Here is a 24,657-nt window from a genome sequence, read left to right as displayed (position 1 = left end):
CAGGTTAAGATTGAGCATCAGAGACCTGCTGGGACATTGCTTTCTTTGCCGATTCCTCAGTGGAAGTGGGAGCACATCACTATGGATTTCGTGACTGGTCTGCCCAGAGTTCAGAGGGGTTATAATTCCATTTGGGTCATTGTTGATAGATTGACCAAGTCGGCTCATTTTCTCCCAGTCAAGACGACGTATTCGATGTCTCAGTATGCCGAGGACTACATTGCCGAGATTGTTAGACTTCATGGTGTGCCCGTGTCGATTGTGTCTGATCGTGACCCTAGATTTACCTCCGAGTTTTGGAAGAGTCTTCACAGAGCTTTGGGTTCTCGATTAGCTTTCAGTACAGCTTATCATCCTCAGAGCGACGGTCAGTCAGAGAGAGTCATTCAGATTCTGGAGGATATGCTCAGAGCTTGTACTATTGACTATTCTGGTAGCTGGGATTCCAAGTTGCCTCTTGTGGAGTTCACGTACAACAATAGCTACCAGGCGACGATTGGCATGGCACCGTATGAGGCACTTTATGGCAGGAAGTGCAGATCCCCTTTGTTTTGGGATGAGGTTGGAGAGAGGAAGATGTTGGGTCCCGAGTTGGTCCAGCAGACTGCCGATGTTGTTGCAGTTATCAGAGAGAGGATGAAGACTGCTCAGTCGAGGCAGAAGAGTTATGCAGACGTTCGTCGTAGACCTTTGCAGTTCGAGGATGGCGATCATGTTTTTCTGAAGATAGCACCTCTCAAGGGTGTGATGAGATTTGGCAAGAAGGGCAAGTTGAGCCCTAGATTCATTGGTCCATTCGAGATATTGGACAGAGTTGGTGACCGAGCCTACAGATTAGCCCTACCGCCCGATCTTGACAGAGTCCATAATGTGTTTCATGTATCGATGCTCAGGAAGTATATTGCAGATCCTTCCCATGTTCTTCGCCATGAGCCATTGGACTTGACGCCGAGTCTGACTTACCATGAGATTCCGATTCAGATTCTGGATCGCACAGTTAGAGTTCTGAGGAACAAAGAGATCGGCATCGTTAAAGTCCTTTGGAGGAACCATTTGATCGAGGAGGCTACGTGGGAACCAGAGACTGAGATGAGAGAGAGGTATCCTGAGTTGTTCGTGCCGTGACGTCAATTTCGAGGACGAAATTCCTCTAAGGAGGGGAGATTGTAATAGCCGAGCCCGGTGTACGGTACGGTTTAAGCTTTATTGTGTTAATTGGGTTTATGATTAGTCGTTTATAGTTGTGTTTTGGGCTATAGTATTATTGGTTATTATTTATTTGAGGTATTAGTTGGTGTTGATTGTTCGTTTCAGCGTTTCGAATCGATTTTTTAGTTGTTTTGTTACTGTTCATTGCCGTGAGTAGAGTGCACCCGCGCTCTTAGATGAGTGCCCCCGCGGTGTACTATTCATGATTTTGGTTTTGGAGGGCCGTGGCATCACCGCACCCGCGGCAGTGCAAGGACCGCACCCGCGGTGTGCACCGCACCCGCGGTAATTGTAGCACCGCACCCGCGGTGATCGTGCATGAGAATTATTTTGGTATGCCGAGAGCATGGCGCACCCGCGGTGCTTGTGTTGGCGCACCCGCGGTGTAAGTATGGGCGAGTTTTTAAGTCACTTTTTGGGAGTTGTTGGCCATACCTACCTTATCTTCTTTCCTCCATTTCCGATTTTCTCTCCATTGGCAAGGGTTTTCATCCATTTCTTTTGCTTCCTACCTTTGATTCTTGGCTTTGTTTCGATTTCCGACTTGAGATCATCGTTCTCCGTGGTATAAGGAAGCTTAGGTAAGTTTTTGGTGCGATTCTAATGAGGTTTCGAGTTAAGGGTTATTTTGGATTTGATGTTTTGATGGTTCTATGGATTATTTAGCATGGACTTTTGGATTTAGTCTTGATATTGGTGTTATTTATGGATTATTGTTGTAGGTGGTGTACCAAGAGCTTATTTGAGGTGTTCTATTGGTAGTAAGTGGAATTTCATCCTTTTTGCTCACATGATATTATATGTATTGTGTTTTAAAGGTTTCAAAGTGTTATTCCCTTCCATTGATCCATTGCTATGTATTCATTTCATTGATTATCTATTGGAGGCATTGTATGTCTCACCATTGTTATAAAGGGAATACAAGATATATTATGAGATTGCGAAACGACGGCCTTAAATGCTATTGAGAATTCAAATGTTTTATTGGATTGATTTATCATAGCCATGGCATTGCATGCAATTAGATGATCATCGACCATAGGCTTTTATCCCCTCACAGTTATCGATTTATATCGATGGGATATTGGCAACCACAGTTACAGATACTATTGATATCAATCCAACCATAGAAAAGAGAATACCATCGTATTGCTATCTATTGCTATGCTATTGCTACAGTTATTGCTACAGTATTCATGTTTCAGAGTCGATGGTATTTATGATTTAAAAGCCATGTTTTACAGAGTATACTATGTATCATTGCTATGTAAGAGTTCCACTTGCTGAGATTTATTCTCATTTCAGTTATTTTCATGTGATGCAGATAAGAGCGACGGACCGGGACATTGACTGTGGATGGGGGTCATATGCATACGAAGATTGGAAGGATGATTATTTTGTACCATTTTGTAACATGATCACACTAATGATATTTTGTATTTTGTTATGTCATTGGAATGATCATGTTGTTATTTTGTAAACACTTTTATAAAATGTATTTTGAAACTCCTTCCATGTTTGAAAGAAAATTTTAAATTCCGCTGTATTTTAATTGTATCGGGTCAGGGTGTCACATAAATTCACAAACGTATTTAAGAAAAATTATTTTAAATATTTTAATGAAACACTAATAGGCTAAATGGGATTAATTAAGTTGATTAATGGACTTAAGCCTTGGTAGTAGATTAATTAATATATAATATGATAAGTTCACCTCATAATTCCTAAAACCCCACGCCTCAATATCCCAGGCAATACAAATTCTTTCTCCCTAGCTAAAACATCATACGGCACACACTCAATAATTTGAAGAAAAATTCAAAAGCTTCAAGGGAGTTCAAGCCATGATTGTTCGTCGTCGTTCTTTGATTCATCAACGTATATTCATGCGTAAATTACACAAAGGCACGCCATATTTAACTCTTCAAACATTTATCATGCCATATTAATTATCTAAGCATATTTTGAAGGAAAACATGGCACGCAAAGTTGTTATTTTAGTAACTATATGTATACATGTCCTAAATTTGTGTTTCTGATTCCAAATTCATGTTATTATGTGGTTAAGGGTGCTGCCATGTTCGGAGTATAATTAAGTATGTTTACAGAAAGCTTTAGGTTCATAAAACACAACCTAAACGTTGCACAAACATGAATAATACAAGCAGGAACCGAAACATGTGGTGGGGAGTTTTGAGGGCTCGGTTTTGGGGAATAAGAGGCTAGGCCTTGCATGGCTCGTCTGGGGTTAGGGGTGGGTCATGGTCTGAGTCAGGAAAGATTCCTAGCCATGCAAGGACTCGAGTTAAGTGGGTTGGAAGGAGTCCTAGCCAACAAGGACTCCTATCCGAGAGCTTGAAGGGAATAACGCAAGTGTTGCTGTTGTGCAGGAAGAGAAGGGGCTCGGCCTGGGGGCTTTTGGCTGGGCTAGGCTAGGTCCTTAGGGTCCTAGGAGGGTGCACAAGGTCTGGGCTAGGGGCTGGTGCGGCTTGGGTGGCTGCTGGCTCTAGCAAAACATGAGGAAGCACAAGGCATCATGTGTACGCGCGAGGCTGCTAGGCTGGTTTAGTGACTCGCTGCGTGGCGTCCAGGGCTTGTATTGGTCTGGGTATGGTCTGGGCGTGGTCCAGGGTCAGTTAGGGTCATTGTGGTTTGGTGGTGGCTCGGCTGGATGAGCCCTAGGCTAGCTAGGAGTCCTAGTACAATTAGAACACAAGACACACACACATGTTGAAACGTGGGGCTAGTTCCAACAGAGTTTGGGCGAGTTAAGGGCTAGTTCCCGGGGTTAGGGCTGGTCAGTAGGATGCCTAGGTGGGTTGGCTCGAGGTGGCTTGACCATGGCTCGAGTAAATTGAGAGATGGTTCGGGTGGTTCATAAAGGTGTCAATTTCGAGATTTTAATAACTAAAGAATGAATCCGCGGGTCCACGGGTGTAGTCATGCCTTGGAAGCGTAGAATAAATAATAAAAATTCTATGTTTAAAGTCACCAATAATGCAAGGTATAGAGAAACTCCCTGGATCTTTTTGCTTAGGAGGCATCCTGTTTTGAACTAAAGCGGAGCAATTTTCAGTCAAATTCACCGTCATATGATCTTCTAGCTTCCGCTTATTTGCTAAGATATCTTTCAAGAATTTTGCATAACTTGGAATATTCAATAAAGCATCAGCAAAAGGAATGTTAATATGCAATTTTTTTAAATATCTCAAGAAATTTACCAAATTGTGCATCTAATTTAGCTTTCTTCATTGCTGCAGGAAAAGGTGGAGGGATAAAAATTTTATTCTGTGCAATAGGTGTAGATGTAGAGTTAGAAGACTTACCTCCTCGACTTTCCACCTCATCCTCACCGTGCTTGGTCTTTCCCTCATTAGACTCGAGTGCTTTTCCACTACGCAATTCCACAGCCTTCACATGTTCTCTTGGGTTAGTTTCTGTGTTGCTTGGCAAAGCTCCTTGCTCCCTATTAGCAATCAACTTAGCCAATTGTCCAATTTGATTCTCTAACCCCTTTATGGATGCATCTTGGTTCTGAAATCTCGTCTTTGTTGCAGAAATAAATTTAGTCATCATTTGCTCTAAATTGGACTTCTCCTCCCGAGGCGGTTCTGGCTTGAATCCTTGGTGCATCCCATATGGTCGACCTCTTTGTTGGCGATTTTGGTTGTTTTGACCTCCCCATGAAAAGTTTGGGTGATTCCTCCATCCCGGATTATATGTGTTCGAATAAGGGTCATTTCTAGGACGGTTCTGGAATCCCACTTGTTTTACCGGTGCTCCCTCAGGCACATAGAATGGATTGCCATCTTGGCAATCCTGCACGTCATGCTCACCCCCACACTTATCACAGAAAATTTCTTGCAGACGCATAGCCGACCCACTCATACTCATCCCATCAATCTTTCTATTCAAAGCCTCTAACTGTGCTGAAACCGCCGACAAATCATTAACTTGATTAACTCCAGCACCTCGTCTCTGCCTATCAGACTGAGGATGATAGCTACTAGCAGTCATCTCCTCCAATAACTCATATCCTTCCTCAGCCGTTTTTCTCAGTAAGTTACCAGAGACAGCAGCATCTATCATAGTACGGTTAGGAGTAAGCAGACCGTAGTAGAAAGTTTGAACAACTAACCCAAGAGGCAGCTCATGGTGTGGACATCTCCTCAACAAGTCCTTGTAGCGCTCCCATGCCTCGTAAAGTGACTCTTGCTCATATTGAGCAAAAGTAGTAATGTCGGCTCTAAGCTTCATAGTTTTCGACGGAGGAAAGTACTTGATCAGGAATGCCTTTGCCATATCCTCCCATGTAGTAATAAACCCTACAGGCAAACAGTTTAACCACGACTTAGCTTTATCTCTCAGTGAAAATGGAAATAAACGCAAACAAACAGCATCATCAGACATACTTGAGCATACATAACATCATTTTGCATAGAGATAAGTTTCAATTGTGCCTGATAAGACTAAACCACAGTACTGTGCTACTTTTATTGGCAAATAAATACGATTATTTTAAATATTATTTTGTAATTGCGAGCTTTTATATATAAAAAAAGCATATTTTCGCACTTTTAAAAAAGTAGACGTTACAAGTACTTTGGTGTTCCGCAAGGTATCGTGAGTGGTAGGGACACAAGGTTCACGACAAGGTTTAAGACTGCTTTGTTCAATATGATAGGTTCGAAGTTGAATTTCTCTATTGCTAATCATCAATAAACTGATGGACAGATTGAGAAAATAAATCATTTGTTGGAGTAATATATGAGGCATTATGTGACAGCGAGTCTGCGTAATTGGGTGACATTGCGCAATTCTCATATAATTTGCACAAGTCATCGGCTACTGGTTTGAGTCCCTTTGAGTTGCTATAAAGTTTTCAACCAAAAGTACCTCATGAAGTTGCTTTGCAGAAAAGTGGGGGCGTGTGACACCTCTATCCCGTAACGATTAAAATACAGCGGAATTTAAAATTTTATTTCAAATATGGAAGGAGTTTCAAAATACATTTCATAAAATGTTTACAAAATAAATACATGATCATTCAAATGATATACAAAATACAAAGCAATCATTCTTATGATCATGTCCCAAAATATTTGCAAAATAATCTTCCTTCCAACGGTGTATGCCTATGACCCCCATCCACGATCACTGTCCTGGTCAGTCACTCTTATCTGCATCACATGAAATAACTGAAATGAGAATAAATCTCAGCAAGTGGAACTCTACATAGCAATGATACATAGTATACTCTGTAAAACATGACTTTGAAATTATAAATACCATCAACTCTGAAACATGAATACTGTAGCAATAACTGTAGCAATAGCAATAGCAATAGATAGCAATACGATGGTATTCTCTTTTCTCTGGTTGGATTGATATCAATAGTATCTCTGTCTGTGGTTGCAAATATCCCATCGATATAAATCGATAACTGTGAGGGATAAAAGCCTATGGTCGATGATCATCTAATTGCATGCAATGCTCTGACTATGATAAATCAATCCAATAAAACATTTGAACTTTGAATAGCATTTAAAGCCGTCGTTTCGAAATCTCTATCTTTTCTCTTGTATTCCCTTTTTAACAATAGTGAGACATACAATGCCTCCAATAGATAATCAATGAAATCAATACATAACAATGAATCAATTGAAGGGAATATCACTTTAAAATCTTTAAAACACAATACATATATCATCATGTGAGCAAAGGGATGAAATTCCACTTACAACCAATAGAACACCTTCAAACTATACTCTTGGTACACCACCTACAACAATAATCCATAAACAACACCAAAATCAACTCTATATCCAAAAATACAAGTCAAATATCCCATTAAACCAACAATAACAACACCCTATAACAACTCATCTCCAAAAACCATGCTAGAATCGCACCAAAAACTTACCTAAGCTTCCTTATACCACGGAGAACGTCGATCTCAAGTCGAATCGTCGAAAAGAAGCTTGGATTGAAGATAGGGAACAAAAGAAATGGTAGAAAACCCTAAGAAATAAGAGGAAATCTCGAAATGAAGGGGAAGATAAGGTAGAAATGAAGTCAACTCAATCAAAAAGGTACTAAATATCTCGTCCATACTTACACCGCGGGTGCGGTCACACAAGCACCGCGGGTGCGCTAAGCTCACGGCATTCCAACAAAATTCCCATGCACGATCACCGCGGGTGCGGTGCTACAATTACCGCGGGTGCGGTCTCACCGCGGGTGCGGTGCTTACACTGCCGCGAGTGCGGTGTCCTCACGGTAAAACCATCAAAATTCAACATTAGTGACCGCGGGTGCGGTCCTTGCAAGGGTGCTGGTGCGGTACCACTTCGGCCAAGAACAAACCAAGGCAACTGAAAATCGAACCGAAACACTGAAACGAACAACCAACAACATCTAATACCTCAAGACAACAATAACCAATAATACTCTGGCCCAAAACACAACTCTAAATATCTAAATCATAAAACCCAATAAACACAATAAAGCTTAAACCGTACCATACACCGGGCTCGGCTATTACAATCTCCCCTCCTTAGAGGAATTTCGTCCGCGAAATTGACGTCACTGCACGAACAACTCAGGATACTTCTCTCTCATCTCATCCTCTGGTTCCCACGTAGCCTCTTCGATCAAATGGTTCCTCCAAAGGACTTTAACGATGCCGATCTCTTTGTTCCTCAATACTCTAACTGTGTGATCCAGAATCTGAATCGGAATCTCTTGGTAAGTCAAATTCGGCGTCAAGTCCAATGGCTCGTGGCGAAGAACATGGGAAGGATCTGCAATATACTTCCTGAGCATCGATACGTGAAAAACATTATGAACTCTGTCAAGATCTGGCGGTAGGGCTAATCTGTAGGCTCTGTCACCAACTCTGTCCAAGATCTCAAATGGACCAATAAACCTCGGACTCAACTTGCCCTTCTTGCCAAACCTCATCACACCCTTGAGAGGTGCTATCTTCAAGAACACGTGATCGCCAACCTCGAACTGCAAAGGCCTACGACGAACATCTGCATAGCTCTTCTGTTTGGACTGTGCTGTCTTCATCCTCTCACGGATCACAGCAACAACATCGGCCGTCTGCTGGACCAACTCTGGTCCCAACATCTTTCTCTCGCCAACCTCATCCCAATACAAAGGCGATCCGCACTTCCTGCCATAAAGAGCCTCATACGGTGCCATGCCAATCGACGCCTGGTAGCTATTGTTGTACGTGAACTCCACAAGTGGCAATTTAGAATCCCAGCTACCAGAATAGTCAATAGTACAAGCTCTGAGCAAATCCTCTAAAATCTGAATGACTCTTTCTGACTGACCGTCGCTCTGAGGGTGATAAGCTCTACTGAAAGCTAACCGTGATCCCATAGCTCTGTGCAGACTCTTCCAAAACTCGGAGGTAAACCTGGGGTCACGATCAGACACGATCGACACAGGAACACCGTGAAGTCTAACAATCTCTGCAATATAATCCTCGGCATACTGCTTCATGGAGTACGTCGTCTTGACTGGGAGAAAGTGCGCCGACTTGGTCAATCGATCAACAATGACCCAAATGGAATTATAACCTTTCTGCACTCTGGGAAGACCAGTCACGAAATCCATCGTAATATGCTCCCACTTCCACTGAGGAATCGGCAATGATAGCAATGTCCCAGCAGGTCTCTGGTGCTCAATCTTCACCTGCTGACAAGTAAGGCACTGAGAAATGAAAGCAATATCTTTCTTCATACCTGGCCACCAGAAGAGTCGACGAAGATCCTGATACATCTTCGTACTGCCTGGATGAACCGAATAAGGCGCGGTATGAGCCTCTGTCAAGACATCTCGCCGAATATCATCGCCAACAGGAACACAAATACGGCCTCTGAAAGTCACCAAACCATCACCATTCAAACCAAACTCTGAATTACCTCTATCCTCTGCTCTGGCTCTCGACTCTGTCAACTGAACATCAGTCGACTGCTCTCTACGGATCCTGTCCGTCAAAGTAGATCGAATAACCAACGCTGAAAGACGAGCAATGGTACCTGGAATCACCAGATCAATCTCCTCTCTCTGCAAATCCATCAACAATGGCCTCTGAATCAATGAACTCAATGAAGCACTCGACTTGCGGCTCAAAGCATCAGCCACAACGTTCGCCTTCCCTGGGTGATAACTGATCGTCACATCGTAATCTTTGACAAGCTCTAACCACCTCCTCTGCCGCATATTGAGCTCTTTCTGAGAAAACAGATACTTCAAACTCTTGTGGTCTGTGAAGATCTCACACTTTTCGCCATACAAGTAATGTCTCCAAATCTTCAGGGCGAAAACCACAGCTGCTAGCTCCAAATCATGCGTCGGATAATTCCTCTCATAGTCTTTCAACTGACGAGAAGCATAAGCAATGACCTTACCTCGCTGCATCAGCACTGCACCAAGGCCTCTCTTCGACGCATCAGTATAGACCACAAAATCCTCGGAACCACTAGGCAAAAAAGAACAGGAGCTGTCGTCAATCTATCCTTCAACTCCAGGAATGCACTCTGGCAATCAATGGACCACTCGAACTTCACAGTCTTCCTCGTCAAATTGGACAATGGCAGGGCAATCTTGGAGAAATCTGAAATGAAACGACGATAGTAACCCGCCAAACCAAGGAAACTGCGTACCTCTGAAACAGAAGTAGGAATAGGCCAATTCTGAATCGCCTCTATCTTCAATGGATCAACAGCAATGCCTTCCCTCGAAACAACATGGCCTAGAAAAGAAATCTGATCCAACCAAAACTCACACTTCTTCAGCTTGGCAAACAACCTCTTCTCTCGCAACAACTGAAGAACCACTCTGAGATGCTCTGCATGAAGCTCTCTGGTCTTGGAATAGATCAGAATATCGTCGATAAAGACAATGACGAAGCTATCCAGATAAGGCTTGAACACACGGTTCATCAGGTCCATGAAGACTGAAGGGGCATTGGTCAGACCAAAAGACATCACAAGAAACTCAAAATGACCATACCTGGTCCTGAAAGCCGTCTTAGGGATATCGGACTACCTAACCTTCAACTGATAGTAGCCAGACCGAAGATCAATCTTCGAAAAGACAGTGGCACCATGGAGCTGGTCAAATAGGTCGTCAATCCGTGGCAACGGATACTTGTTCTTAACAGTCACTTTGTTAAGCTCCCTGTAGTCGATACACAGCCGCAAAGATCCATCCTTCTTCTTGACAAACAGAACCGGAGCTCCCCAAGGCGAAGAACTTGGACGAATAAAACCCTTGTCTAAAAGATCCTGCAACTGAGTTTTCAACTCCTTCATCTCAGTAGGGGCCATCCTGTACGGAGCCTTAGAGATAGGAACCGTACCTGGAGCTAAATCGATAACGAACTCAACATCTCTGTCCGGCGGCAAACCCGGAACATCATCCTCAAACACATCAGCAAACTCCCTCACAACATCAATATCATCTATATTCAACTTAATCAGTCTATCCACATCCACAATAGAAGCAAGAAACCCATCGCAACATCTACACAGCAATCTCTCAGCCTCAAGACAAGAAATAAAAGGAAGGACCAGCGAAGTACCTGAGCTGGCGAGAACTCCTCCCTGACCATCATCTGCAAAAGTCACCTTCTTAGCAACACAATCGATAACTGCACGGTAAGTCGAAAGCCAATCCATGCCAAGAATAACATCAAAGGCAACCATCGGGATGACAATCAAATCAGCAAAAACCTCCCTATCAACAATACGAACGGGGCAAGCAAACACAATCGATGTCGGGCACAACACGTCCCCCGAAGGCAAAACAACACTAAGCTGGAGGGAAAGAACAGAAGGAACTATACCCAAAGATCTCAAAAACAAATCAGACATAAAAGAATGAGTAGCACCAGTATCTATCAAAGTCGTAGCTACTCTGCCTGAAATCAAAATAGTACTAGAGATCAATGAAGAATCATGATTAATACCTTTCTTCGTCATCGTAAAGATACGACCCTGCACCTTCCCTTGGCTAGCTCCTCGTGGACAATTTCTGGCAACGTGGCATGCCGTGCCACAACGGTAACAAGAATGAGTGCCAAGTCCGCACTCTCCTCGATGATGCTTGCCACACTTAGGACACAGTGGCTTCTCGGGATCAACTGGAACTGGCGGTGGTCTAGGACTCGGCTCCATCTTGCCCTTGCCCTTGAAACGATCCCTGCCTCTCTGATTAGAACCCTGGCCTCTCTGAGCAATAGCTTGATGCCTCTCTTGCCTCTCCCGGGCGATGTCCTTCTCATCCTGCTCGGCCAACAAAGCTTTGGACACGATCTCCTTGAAAGTAACAGCCTTGGACATGTTGATATCACGACGAATCTCAGCTCTAAGGCCTCGAATGAAATGAGCGCCTTTATCCTTGTCATTGGAAGCAATGTACGGAGCAAATAGGCAACCCTCTTCAAACTTCAGAATATACTCACCAACATCCAAGCTCCCCTGAAGAAGCTCCAAGAACTCCGTAACCTTCCTCGCTCGAAGTGCATCGGGGAAATACTTGTCATAGAACAAGTCTGTGAACTCTGACCACTTCAATGTCGCAACAGTCACACCAACCTTCGTCGCATTCCACCAAATGCGGGCAGCCTTAACCAACATGAAAACGGCACAGCTGATCCTGTCTTTGTCCTCGTACTGGAGATGATCGAAGATCGCCTCTAAAGCCTTGACCCACTCGACAGCAACTAGAGGATCGGTGCTACCTGCGAATTCCGGTGGATCCATTCTCTTGAAAGCAGAAAAGACGGCATCAATGCCAACAGCCTGTGCAACCTGACCTCTCACTTGGCCTCTACCCTGTCCAGTTCCTTGCATACGAATGAGCTGCTGAATCTGCTCGCTATGCACCTTAGCCTGCTCCTTAAGCAACTTGCCGAACTCGTCGACAACTCTCGAGGAAGAACTATCCTCACCCTCGGTCGCCTTACGCTTAGGAGGCATACTCTACAATTGCTCACAAGACACCAATCAATAGATAACAATGAATAGATAGATGCAAGAAAACATACCCGGACAGTTGAAAGCAGACGAAGTCATATGCATTGGTCCGAAGAACACCGCTCTGATACCACTAAATGTGACACCTCTATCCCGTAACGATTAAAATACAACGGAATTTAAAATTTTATTTCAAATATGGAAGGAGTTTCAAAATACATTTCATAAAATGTTTACAAAATAAATACATGATCATTCAAATGATATACAAAATACAAAGCAATCATTCTTATGATCATGTCCCAAAATATTTGCAAAATAATCTTCCTTCCAACGGTGTATGCATATGACCCCCATCCACGATCACTGTCCTGGTCGGTCACTCTTATCTGCATCACATGAAATAACTGAAATGAGAATAAATCTCAGCAAGTGGAACTCTACATAGCAATGATACATAGTATACTCTGTAAAACATGACTTTGAAATTATAAATACCATCAACTCTGAAACTTGAATACTGTAGCAATAACTGTAGCAATAGCAATAGCAATAGATAGCATACGATGGTATTCTCTTTTCTCTGGTTGGATTGATATCAATAGTATCTCTGTCTGTGGTTGCAAATATCCCATCGATATAAATCGATAACTGTGAGGGATAAAAGCCTATGGTCGATGATCATCTAATTGCATGCAATGCTCTGACTATGATAAATCAATCCAATAAAACATTTGAACTCTGAATAGCATTTAAAGCCGTCGTTTCGAAATCTCTATCTTTTCTCTTGTATTCCCTTTTTAACAATAGTGAGACATACAATGCCTCCAATAGATAATCAATGAAATCAATACATAACAATGAATCAATTGAAGGGAATATCACTTTAAAATCTTTAAAACACAATACATATATCATCATGTGAGCAAAGAGATGAAATTCCACTTACAACCAATAGAACACCTTCAAACTATACTCTTGGTACACCACCTACAACAATAATCCATAAACAACACCAAAATCAACTCTATAACCAAAAATACAAGTCAAATATCCCATTAAACCAACAATAACAACACCCTATAACAACTCATCTCCAAAAACCATGCTAGAATCGCACCAAAAACTTACCTAAGCTTCCTTATACCACGGAGAACGTCGATCTCAAGTCGAATCGTCGAAAAGAAGCTTGGATTGAAGATAGGGAACAAAAGAAATGGTAGAAAACCCTAAGAAATAAGAGGAAATCTCGAAATGAAGGGGAAGATAAGGTAGAAATGAAGTCAACTCAATCAAAAAGGTACTAAATATCTCGCCCATACTTACACCGCGGGTGCGGTCACACAAGCACCGCGGGTGCGCTAAGCTCACGGCATTCCAACAAAATTCCCATGCACGATCACCGCGGGTGCGGTGCTACAATTACCGCGGGTGCGGTCTCACCGCGGGTGCGGTGCTTACACTGCCGCGGGTGCGGTGTCCTCACGGTAAAACCATCAACATTCAACATTAGTGACCGCGGGTGCGGTCCTTGCAAGGGTCCGGGTGCGGGTGCGGTACCACTTCGGCCAAGAACAAACCAAGGCAACTGAAAATCGAACCGAAACACTGAAACGAACAACCAACAACATCTAATACCTCAAGACAACAATAACCAATAATACTATGGCCCAAAACACAACTCTAAACATCTAAATCATAAAACCCAATAAACACAATAAAGCTTAAACCGTACCGTACACCGGGCTCGGCTATTACAGGGTGATTGTCCTGCTGCGTATCAATTTGCAGAACAAAACAAGAGTTGTATGAAGCAAATGAAAGCTTGGCTAAAGCACAACACAGAATGAAGAAGTATGCAGATAAGGGAATAAGGGATGTTAAGTTCCAAGTGGTGAGCAAGTTCTGTTGAAACTAACTCATAAAATTTGGAAGAAAATCAGTGCTAAGGCAGTGCATCACGGGCTGGTTCCTTGATATGATGGCCCCTTTGAAATTATGACCAAAGTGGGGAAGGTTGCCTACATGTTGAAATTGCCCGATAGGTTAAAGATTCATCCAACTTTTCATATAAGTTTCTGAAGAAGTTTCAGGAAGATCAGATATGAGTGCAGATGAGTCGTGCACCGCTGGTGGTAAGGCATGAGTTTGATCGAAAATTTGAACGAATTTCAGATGACAGAGTTTTGGGTCAAAGTAAGAAGAATCGGAGAGTTGATTACTCAGTCCAATGGGTGGGGCGATTCCGAGGCAGATGCTACTTGGATCCGGAATGTGAATCAGCGGCAGTTTGAAAATGAAATTTCCAAGTATGAGAAAGGAAAGGACTTACTAATGGCTTCGACGAGGACGCCGAGTTCTTCTAGTGGGGGTGGTTTGTTAGACCCTTAAAGTTGGCTGAAGTACATGGCGCAAACGCGGAGTGCCATGAAGTAAAGTGACTTAGTTATGTTCTACATAACTTAGGCATGTTTGTGTTGGCTAAGTGTATAATCGACTAGAACAATTGAGAGTGTTCTAGAGGCAGCTATGTGAGGCCCAGGGCCGAAGAGGGCGGGGGGTGATCGCTGGTGCCATGAGGTGGCACGGACAATGAGCGGCTCTTGGCAGGCTTCTAGGTGGAGGGAACATGAATGAACCGTTCTTACACCGGAAGGAGAGGGATTCCGATACTGTTCAATGTAATGGACTGTACAGTTGAAGAGGGCTTAAAAGATTTGATTTGTACTACTCATATCACGAAGGTGCATCTTCTTTTCGGTAGCTCATCACATAAGAACTCCAAAGTTAAGCGTGCTTGACTTGGGGCAATTTTGGGATGGGTGACCTCCTGGGAAGTTTCCTAGGGTGCGTGTGAGTGAGGACATAAGCACGCTGGAAAGACTCGTCTTGGTACAGTGAGGACAGTCGTCGAATCTGAGGCGTTAAAGTTGGTATCAGAGCCGACCTCTCCGAGTACGGTGTGGTTCGGGGACGAACCAAGCGAAAGCTGGTGGGCATGTGAGGCCCGGGGTCGAAGAGGGCGGAGGGTGATCGCCGGTGCCATGAGGTGGCACGGACAATGAGCGGCTCTTGGCAGGCTTTTAGGTGGAGGGAACATGAATGAACCGTTCTTACACCGGAAGGAGAGGGATTCCGATACTGTTCAATGTAATGGACTGTACAGTTGAAGAGGGCTTAAAAGATTTGATTTGTACTACTCATATCACGAAGGTGCATCTTCTTTTCGGTAGCTCATCACATAAGAACTCCAAAGTTAAGCGTGCTTGACTTGGGGCAATTTTGGGATGGGTGACCTCCTGGGAAGTTTCCTAGGGTGCGTGTGAGTGAGGACATAAGCACGCTGGAAAGACTCGTCTTGGTACAGTGAGGACAGTCGTCGAATCTGAGGCGTTAAAAGCTAAATGTTGGAAGACTTGGACTTAGCTGTGCAAGCAAGTCAACTCGAGTTGGTGAAGCCTTGGACACGTGGAAGCCTTGAATCTGATGTTTGGGCAGTTGTATGGAAGTTTTAGGACATTTGGCAACCGTCTAGGACAAGTGGCATGCTGACAAGCTTGAAATCTGACAGCAGTTAGACTTGTTCTTATCCAGACAAAGTAGTTGGGCTTGACAAGTGGCGGTTCCGGGAGCATTTACTCGAGTTTATCTGATATTGTTGCCTTGTATTTCGTTTATATGGGCCTTGATTTGCACAAAGGCATGATTACACTAGTGTGAGCCTTTGTTTTGTGCAAGCCTTTGCTTCCTATTGTACTATGATTGCGGATGAATGCAAAGGTTGGCAATTGCCCATAAACTATCGTGTTGCTTACTTTCTGCAAGTGTGCGTGGGTTTGCTTGGCTCGGTGAGATTGATAATCCACTCAATACTTAAAGACGAGTGAACGAGAGTTGCCTGATTGAATCAGTGCATTGATTCATGCCTCACAAGGGGAAAAAATCGTAACAGAAAATTGATGTCAACAAGCCCCTCTGACATCAAGCAAGTTGCATTTTCTTCCTTCTCTCCTACTGCCAGAGAAACGTCGTACGCAACTTCTAGTGCAAATGCAAGTGCGAGTAAAAAATGCACGCAAGCTGAAAAAATAATTAAATTTGAAAGCCGCACTTGTAATGCACATGGGCTGTTCCCGATTGGGCTTGAGTCCCCTCACGGTTATCCCATTACCCATTACTCATAGAACTTCTCCAGCCCAGGCACTGGAGCTTTTGCCTTCCTAGGATTAAAACCCAAGACCTCCTGGACTTGTATAGATGATCAACTGGTGCCAGGATTGCTGCCAAGATCTATATAAGTCCAGGAGGTCTTGGGTTCTAATCCTGGGGAGGTAAAAACTCTAGTGCCTGGGCTGAAGAAGTTCTATAAATAATGGGTAATGGGTTAACCGTGAGAGGACTGAAGCCCAATCGGGAACAGTCAATGTGCATTAAAAAAAAGGCGCCTTTTTTTGTAACGCGCATGGGCTGTTCCCGATTGGGCTTAAGTCACCTCACGGTTATCCCATTACCCATTACTCATAGAACTTCTCCAGCCCAGGCACTGGAGCTTTTGCCTCCCCAGGATTAGAACCCAAGACCTCCTGGACTTATATAGATCTTGGCAGCAATCCTGGGGAGGCAAAAGCTCCAGTGCCTGGGCTGGAGAAGTTCTATGAGTAATGGGTAATGGGATAACCGTGAGGGGACTTAAGCCCAATCGGGAACAGCCCATGTGCATTACAGCACTTGTAAGATTTATTAGAGATAACGGAGGAGATGAAACAACAACTCAACCACTCAGGAATCTCGTAGAAGAAGAAAACTGATAGGAAGAAGAATGAGAAACATCAGGGAGAAAACAACTACAAAATGTAAACCCACTACACCCACTCACCCTTGCAACAAAACACCTCTAAGTTGAAGAAATTCTTCAGAAAGCTAAATACAGATGCAAAACAGAATGGTTAAATTAAACGATCACGTGGTCATAAAAGAATATTAGACTTGTCGAAACACTTTCGTGCCTCTGCATAATAACTTCATTGGTGAATAAAATTTTAAAAAAAATATCAGCTAGTAAAAAAAAAAGTTAAGAAATGGCAAAGCAGTTAAGAAGAAGAAGACAACAGCGGCAGCGAGGGAAGCTCCGACTTCAATCGTCTTCCAACGGTAGAACAACAGTAAAAAGGCGAGGGTTTGGCATTGTTCTCTTGAGAGAAAATCGATCAAGGCCATGAAAAATCTATTTAAACACGTGCCATCGTTTATCCATTCAATTTAACACAATGACGGAAAACCTGGATTGGGAAAAATTGAAACGTTTTGGACTATTTGGGACTGAACCGAGAAATTAGCCTGATTTTTCGGTCCTCATGTGACGGGAGGGTATCACAATTCATAATGATCAAATATATGTTTTATAATAAAAAAAATCATCATATAAAAATTCATATAGCAAGAGATCAGATATTTATTATAGAAATAACCCTCAATTAAAATATCAAAATATTTTAGTAAAATGACACTTAGCATATTGCAAAACAAATAAATGGAAATGAAAATATATGATTTCATGTTCATTTGGAACAATATGAAGAAGCTAGACACGATCATGAAAGATTCCTCTATAGGTACTTCGCCATAGCCGCATGAAATCATCGGATACACATCAATACTATGTTCAAAGCAACAGAACTGAAATATAATTCCGATTTAATCACAACTATCACTCATTGTGAGCCTGGAGTAGTATTTTGGAAGCAATGTTGTCAGTTATGAGCATTCTTTCTTACCTCAATTAAGCAAACAAAATACTTCGTCTTCCTGCCACGCACAACAGCCGGGTTATTCACTACAGAATGTGTTCATCATTAAATGGCAGGTCAAGTTTCCCGTTCTGGATCTTTGATTTTAATGTTACCTGTTTTAGAAACCACAGAAGTTTGATAAATTGGAAAAGTTAACAAACTCAACAACACAAAGATACGAGACAAGATATGGCAATAGATAAAATGGCATAGCTAATGTTTAGAAATGCTTATTGGAACAATACTCGGTCTCCCTATCATCAAAGACTGAGAGTAGAATATGAATTTCAGTTTTCCAAATGATGAACAGAACTTTGCCTAATATCGTTTTATCAGCAACAATGTTGTCCCTGCACATTTATGCTGATTGATCACAAGCACAACGACAAGAAATCTATAGTATTTATTCAATTCAGGTATAGATGTCAAATTATCAAAATGAAGCTACAACTGGACACTGGTGATTGCACACAGAATGTCGAGAATTCAATATATTTTCAATCCATGCCAATGAACATATTGTTTAAAAAGTTATTACTCGCTATAATATCGTTAACATGCAAGTGCCTATAACATGCAAGTGCAAAACTTAAAATTCCTTACTTATTCAGTGCTAAATATTTCTTACCAAGTCAAGAGATTCCATATTAACATCTTCAAATATAATCCATAATTACTTTTTATTCCAGCAATTATGCGGATTTTGCAAACTTATTCCCACGGGATGCTGGAAAAACTATGTTAGGAAAATAACTGAAGAAGAGAGTGCCAAAAGTGGAAAAATTGAACCCTCCCCAAGAGAATCGTAGAATTTCTCTATCGACCACCTCTTGTACCAGCAACGAATTTCCACATCACCAAGTCAAGTGCAAGTTTTAGAACTGTAGTAGAATTTCAGATTTTAAGGCAGATGTTCTTCAGGGTTAGGACTCAAATTATGTCTGCAAGTACAGCAACCAAACAAGAACAACAGGCAGTCTGGATATAGAAGTCGTAGTTAAAAAAGGACTTTAATAATATCGGCTTTTAAAGTGTTGTTATGTAAAACAAGTCTTTATAATTGGATACAGTAGTGAAAAAAAATAGTAATCTTTTTTAAAAAGGAAAAATTAAGAAAGAAAACACAAAACTCAGAAGTCACATTTTCTGGATTCTCGAAAAGTGCTTCTCAAACTTGTTCGAAACATTTCTCACCTAAGCACCACACTTACAAATACAATGTGCTTTTAGTTAGATGGCTTCTTTATTCAAACGCAATCAAGATACTATCAATATCTACAGACAACCTGAATAGTAAAAAAGAGTTAAAGTGATATTTTTGTTTAGAGTTAATAAATTTCACATAATTATTTATATCTCTAACGCATATCGAAATTGGTAACATGACATTTTTATCACTATCTATTGACAACCTCAAATTTCATTTCAACAAACTGAATCCTATTTGCAAACTTGTGTTGTTAGAATGGGCCTAACAGCAACAATCTCTTTTGTGAAAAGTCTAAAAGGCATAAAACCTCATAAAATATATTAAAAGGGTAACACATCCTTCATTTGTTTAAATTCAAACACATTTCACCCCGGTGTTATAAAACTCAAGAACATTTACCCTCTCCGCTAATAGGGGGTTTTATAACTGATTTTTAAAAACACGAGGTCTAAAATGCTATTAATTTTATATCGGGTGTTTTTTTGCTTTTTTTATAGGTTAGGCCGCACGACACAAACATTTTATGCTAATAATGTAACACCTAAAAGTTTGCTATTGCCACTAGCTTCGGACGAAGTGGCACCAAGGGTCAAATTGTCACACGATTCTCGTGTTTGAGACCTCGACCCCCACCCCCAATTGTAATAAAAAGAGTTTACTTTTTATACCCATCCATCCTAGATTACGAGGATTACACTTCTAACGCTAAAAAAAGTTACATACAAGCACTATAACATAAACAGAGGATCGGATATCACGAGGACCAAATTTCTGGAGCCGACGTTCCAAAAACCCCTTCCCTTGCTATTTCATCAAAGGTAGATCCCTTTCTCCAAGTTCGATAATTCTAATGAATTTCGTTGAATTTGAATAGTTCAGCACGGGTGGCTAGAAACACCGTACCACATCACATTGGTTGTAGCTGGCCAATCTGGTTTGTGTTTTCCATGTTACAGCTACATGTAGATTTGTAGTTGATGGGCATGTAAACGCTGACAAGTTTTCTACCGATTGGATCTTGTTTGGTCTGATGGGAGGTGCATGTGATGTGCCTCCGATGACTGCCACTACTGACCACCTAGCCTCATCACTGCTCTATGATTTGGATATTTAAAACGAAATTAACGAAATCTAGATTTCATTCTGTAAAATTAATTCAAAGTGATTGATTGTAAATTGTTGTCAGAAGTGAATTCAAGGTGGAAAGCATAGAATGGCAATAATGGCATCATTATTTAAAATCGTAGTATTAATTACAGCACAGTAGGTTTAGGTCATAATTCAGCAGTAAATATGGCAATAATGACATAATTTAAAATCGTAGTATTACAGCACAGTAGGTCTAGGTCATAATTCAGTAGTATATCTATTAACAATTGAACATATGTTTTTGAAGCCACGTCAATTTAAATCATAATTTTCTCTATGAAGTATCCTAGAATAAGCAGTAGTTGCGCACCAAATTATAGCTCAGGAGCAAAGTTCTAAAATTCACAAGGTGCTAATCGGACGCCAGATCAGCGCCTAAATCCTAGGCAGCCTAGGCGGAGACTAGGCGCCGCTAGGTGAATTCCACGGTACAAAGAAACTTGTAATGGTTCTTAGAATAAATCTCAGCCCAAACTTGTTAAAATCCAATTGACACTTAGTTCATTCCTCCTGCTTCTTCTGCTTAATGCGGGTCAAGATAATAGGCAATGCAAGAAAAATAAAAATAAAGAAAAAAATTACCTTTAAGACCTTGTTCAATTTTTTATGTGTGTAAAAGTAAGTCGACAAAGAAGATGAGAGTGGTACGTTAGGACAAGGGCAAACCAACAAATAGTGATTTTAATTTGGTTTTCAATCCCAAAAAATTAAAAGCAGCAACCTATAATTATTTCTAATGTAATGTTTTGGTTTAATTGTGGCTTTCAAAACTTAAAAGCCAAAAAAAAAATTTCCCAAAAAACCCCGACGCCTAGGACTTGCCGCTTAGGTGGCCCCTAGGCTGATCGCCTAGCACCCAGGAGGCCGCCTAGCAACTAGGAGGCCACCTAGCCTGAGTTTAAGAACACTGCCATGAGATGACAAGATATTAGAGAGACAATAAAAATCCAGCTCAAAAATATAAATTAAAACCAGACTCCAAAAGCACCACCATAATCCATAAAACCAAATCCACTCCTTTTTTCTTCATTCTCCAGTCTTTAAACGTGCTTCATGAACTCACAAGTTTTGTGCTTTTCGACAAACTCCTTGGGATTTATAGGTTTGATCCTCCTACTATTCAAGATTCTAACTGTCATTTTACTTTTTCATTTTTATATACTCATAGACTTTGTCATGTAAGAGGAACTTTTGCTTTCCTCAGCACAAAAGCTTGATCACACAATGCATGGAAGCTACCATGTCTTGATTCGTGTGTGACAAAAAGATTCTAAAATCTTAATTTCTTTTCTTCAATTCACAAAGTTTTAATGTCAAGTTTTCTGAACTTGTATATTATCTTTGCTTCGATGGCACTCACACTTGCAGTCAAGAATATGTTAAGTGAAGAAACACCCAATAATCTTTAAAGTCAACATTAGGAACATGTCTTAGAATTTTCCGATGAATATAATAGAGGTGAGAGGAGTGGGTCAAATGTCATTTTATTCAAACCTCTTGATGCTGGTTTTTGGAAGTTTTAGGAGCGGTGTCTAACATCTTCTCCATGAAAATCTTTGATCAAAGAGCGTTTAGGTTATATGATGAAAAATCTTTTTGTCAACACTAACACATTAGCACACAACACTGATATACAGATGTGGCAATAAACCTGCCCATAATATATGAACTGCTATGGTTGTAATATTGTAATCCTTGACAAGATTGAGATAATACTGCTATCATTTATGTTATTTTGATGCAAAGGACTTTGAATCCCAAAGAAGCAGAATATTCCTAATTTTTTTTGCAAAAATAGCCTTTTTCCACAATCAATTTCTTAAAGGCAATACAGCCATCATTAAACATAAGAATGAAACATTAAAATATGCCCTGGCACTTTTATTTCACGCACGACACTTTTTACATGGTTATTGCTTCATTTTCTTGATATAATAATTATACAACTCCTAATAAAGAAAGCCTCAAGTAACTCATTCTACAAGTGACATACTGCTAACTTTGAAACTTTAAAAGATGAAAGTTTGAGATGTAGTCAGTTTATGTCATTGCACTTGCTTCCTCTAAGACAAGCACAAACAGATACTTGGTCTGACTGTCGTCCACATGACAAAGTAAGAAAAAATAGCACTTGGTTTCACTAGATTTTCTCCATTCATTTTTAGCTATGTATAAGAATCTTTCCCAATCCATAGTAACTAATGAGGGCATAGAATGCAATTAAGATGACTTCATTGATGTAAGTCACTCACTTGATGTAACTAGATAACAATATCACAAATTGCAGATGGCCGAGATACCCCGTGAACATAGAGGAGATGCAGAAAAGGTTTTTCTAAGGATGATGATAGACGAGATCGAAAAGGGATATGCATCAGGATCAACATTGAGGCTATAAAGCCAATTGAGTGTGAACAGGAAATTCCGAATGTTATTTGGCCCCATCTTTTCAGATCGTTATCTGAAGTCTAGACTGAAAAATCTCAGGAAGCGACATAAAGAGTTCTCAGAACTGTTGAATCAAGAAGGGATTAAGTGGAACATGCAGCTTAATGCTGTTTAAGGCAATGATAAACTGCTGAAGGAAGAGTACAAGGTAAGTCTCGTCAATTCTTGACTTTTTTAGTAATGCTCTCAAAGAATGGATTCTTAAACAGCTACCTCATGAACCTAAAATTCGTTATTCTTTCTTTCCAGCATCGTTACAGGCATGGGGGTTACATCGGAGAACCAAACTTCGAGCTCATGCGCCAAGTTTTCGAAAGTGGAGTTATATTTGAGTAAATCAAAAAATGTGATACCCGTGTGATAACATTAAATTAGCTTCCATGCACTCAAACACTTCTCTTTGATGCTTGTATGTGACCAACAGCGAATTTCTATGTTGAAAATCTTGTTTGTATTGTTAATGATGCCCATTGTTGTTTGATATCTTACTATGCGACCCACATATATAGATTCGATTAAGATATATCAATTAATATCAGTAAATCTAAACTCTAGGTTACAATTAAATTACCAACGATTACAGAATTACAAGTGAAGGTGCGTACCGGCGTCAGTAGGACAGGCCGCTTCAGCCGCATGCTCCGCCAGATTTTGGTTGCCTCCCGGTGGAGTCCATTCGCCACAGCTGCTGTTTTATTTAAATGGTATAAAAACTCCAATTTCAACATTCCCTAAGTCCATATGGCTGATCGTAAAAATTATAATACCATAAATATAAAGTGTACAGGAGATGAATACAAATTCCCCCTGTTTCTTATGGACAATTGATACTTAGTACTCGTTTGGTACAAATAGCTACAATTAAAAAAATGATTTTTTAATTTTTAACTTGTTGAGTGGGCTTCTAGTGGTTAAAAAAACACTTATTTAAGTTGAAATTAGAGCTTTTTTAAAAGCCTTATTTTAGAGCTTTTTCACTAACTTTTTTAATAACCTTAAAAAAATATCCACCAGTAGCCTCCTCTCAATCTTTTCTCTATTCTTCTACAAGGTACAATTTTTTTTTCCCTTCGAGGTTTTTGTTCGTTCATTTTTTTCTGCTTTCTTTTTACTGCAGAATCCCTATTCATTTACATCTGTATTACGTATTGTGAATTAAATAATTATGTTACAATTCGGTCAATGATCCGATAAATCCAGGAAGTCAGGAAGGGGAAAGTATTTGCTTATTCCATTTTTTTGCAACTACATATATAATATTCATCAATTCTTGTGTATTACGTATATAATATTATATTAATTAAAATATGTTATATACCATAATATTACTGTAATATTATTTAATCCTTGTTTGTATTACTTTTTCATTTATGATATTGTGAATTAGATAATCTATTGTTTTTTATGTTTTATTTTTTGAATATAGAATGTATTCGAAGTTAGCTCCTAAACGAGGATTATCACCTAGATATACGATTGAGACTGTTGAACCTGGATTTGTTGCAGATGGGAATAATAAGGCGGATTGGACTGATCAGAATACCGAAATATTTTTAAAAATTTGTGATGAAGAAATTGAATCCGGCAATAAGCCTATCAAACATTTAAACAAAACAGGGTACAGAATTTAGTTTCATAATTTCATGAGAGTACGGGACTTTCTTTGAATCAAAAAAAATTCAAAAATAAATGGGATTCTATGAGAAATTATTTTGCACTGTGGACACAACTTATTGGAAATAATGAGACTGGCCTTGGTTGGGATCATAACAAGATGACCGTGCAAGCTGATAATAGTTGGTGGGAGTATAAGATTAAGATACATAATTTATATACTACATTTTAAATATTTAAT

General features: G+C 40.6%; 1 protein-coding gene and 1 non-coding gene across 2 annotated transcripts; one reads left to right on the top strand and one right to left on the bottom strand.

Moving 5' to 3' along the window:
- The first annotated feature begins 5,356 nt into the window (after window positions 1-5,356).
- Window positions 5,357-5,463, top strand: LOC140818899 (small nucleolar RNA R71). Its single transcript, XR_012115129.1, has one exon. It is a non-coding gene; the product is annotated as a small nucleolar RNA R71 (small nucleolar RNA).
- Window positions 5,464-10,950: 5,487 nt separating this feature from the next.
- On the bottom strand, window positions 10,951-23,628 carry LOC140817896 (uncharacterized). Its single transcript, XM_073177690.1, has 5 exons — window positions 23,408-23,628; window positions 20,109-20,300; window positions 17,981-18,108; window positions 11,559-12,595; window positions 10,951-10,965 (listed from the first exon to the last, which is right to left on the bottom strand). Exons 4-5 carry the CDS (start codon window positions 12,207-12,209, stop codon window positions 10,951-10,953), a joined length of 666 nt encoding a protein of 221 aa, XP_073033791.1. The 5' UTR covers window positions 12,210-12,595; window positions 17,981-18,108; window positions 20,109-20,300; window positions 23,408-23,628.
- Window positions 23,629-24,657: the final 1,029 nt, after the last annotated feature.

This window comes from Primulina eburnea, chromosome 17 (genome assembly GCF_022965805.1).
Source record: "Primulina eburnea isolate SZY01 chromosome 17, ASM2296580v1, whole genome shotgun sequence".
NCBI classification, from domain to species: domain Eukaryota; kingdom Viridiplantae; phylum Streptophyta; class Magnoliopsida; order Lamiales; family Gesneriaceae; genus Primulina; species Primulina eburnea.
The sequence above is the reverse complement of the archived record's forward strand: the minus strand, read 5'-3'. Positions and strand labels throughout refer to the sequence as shown.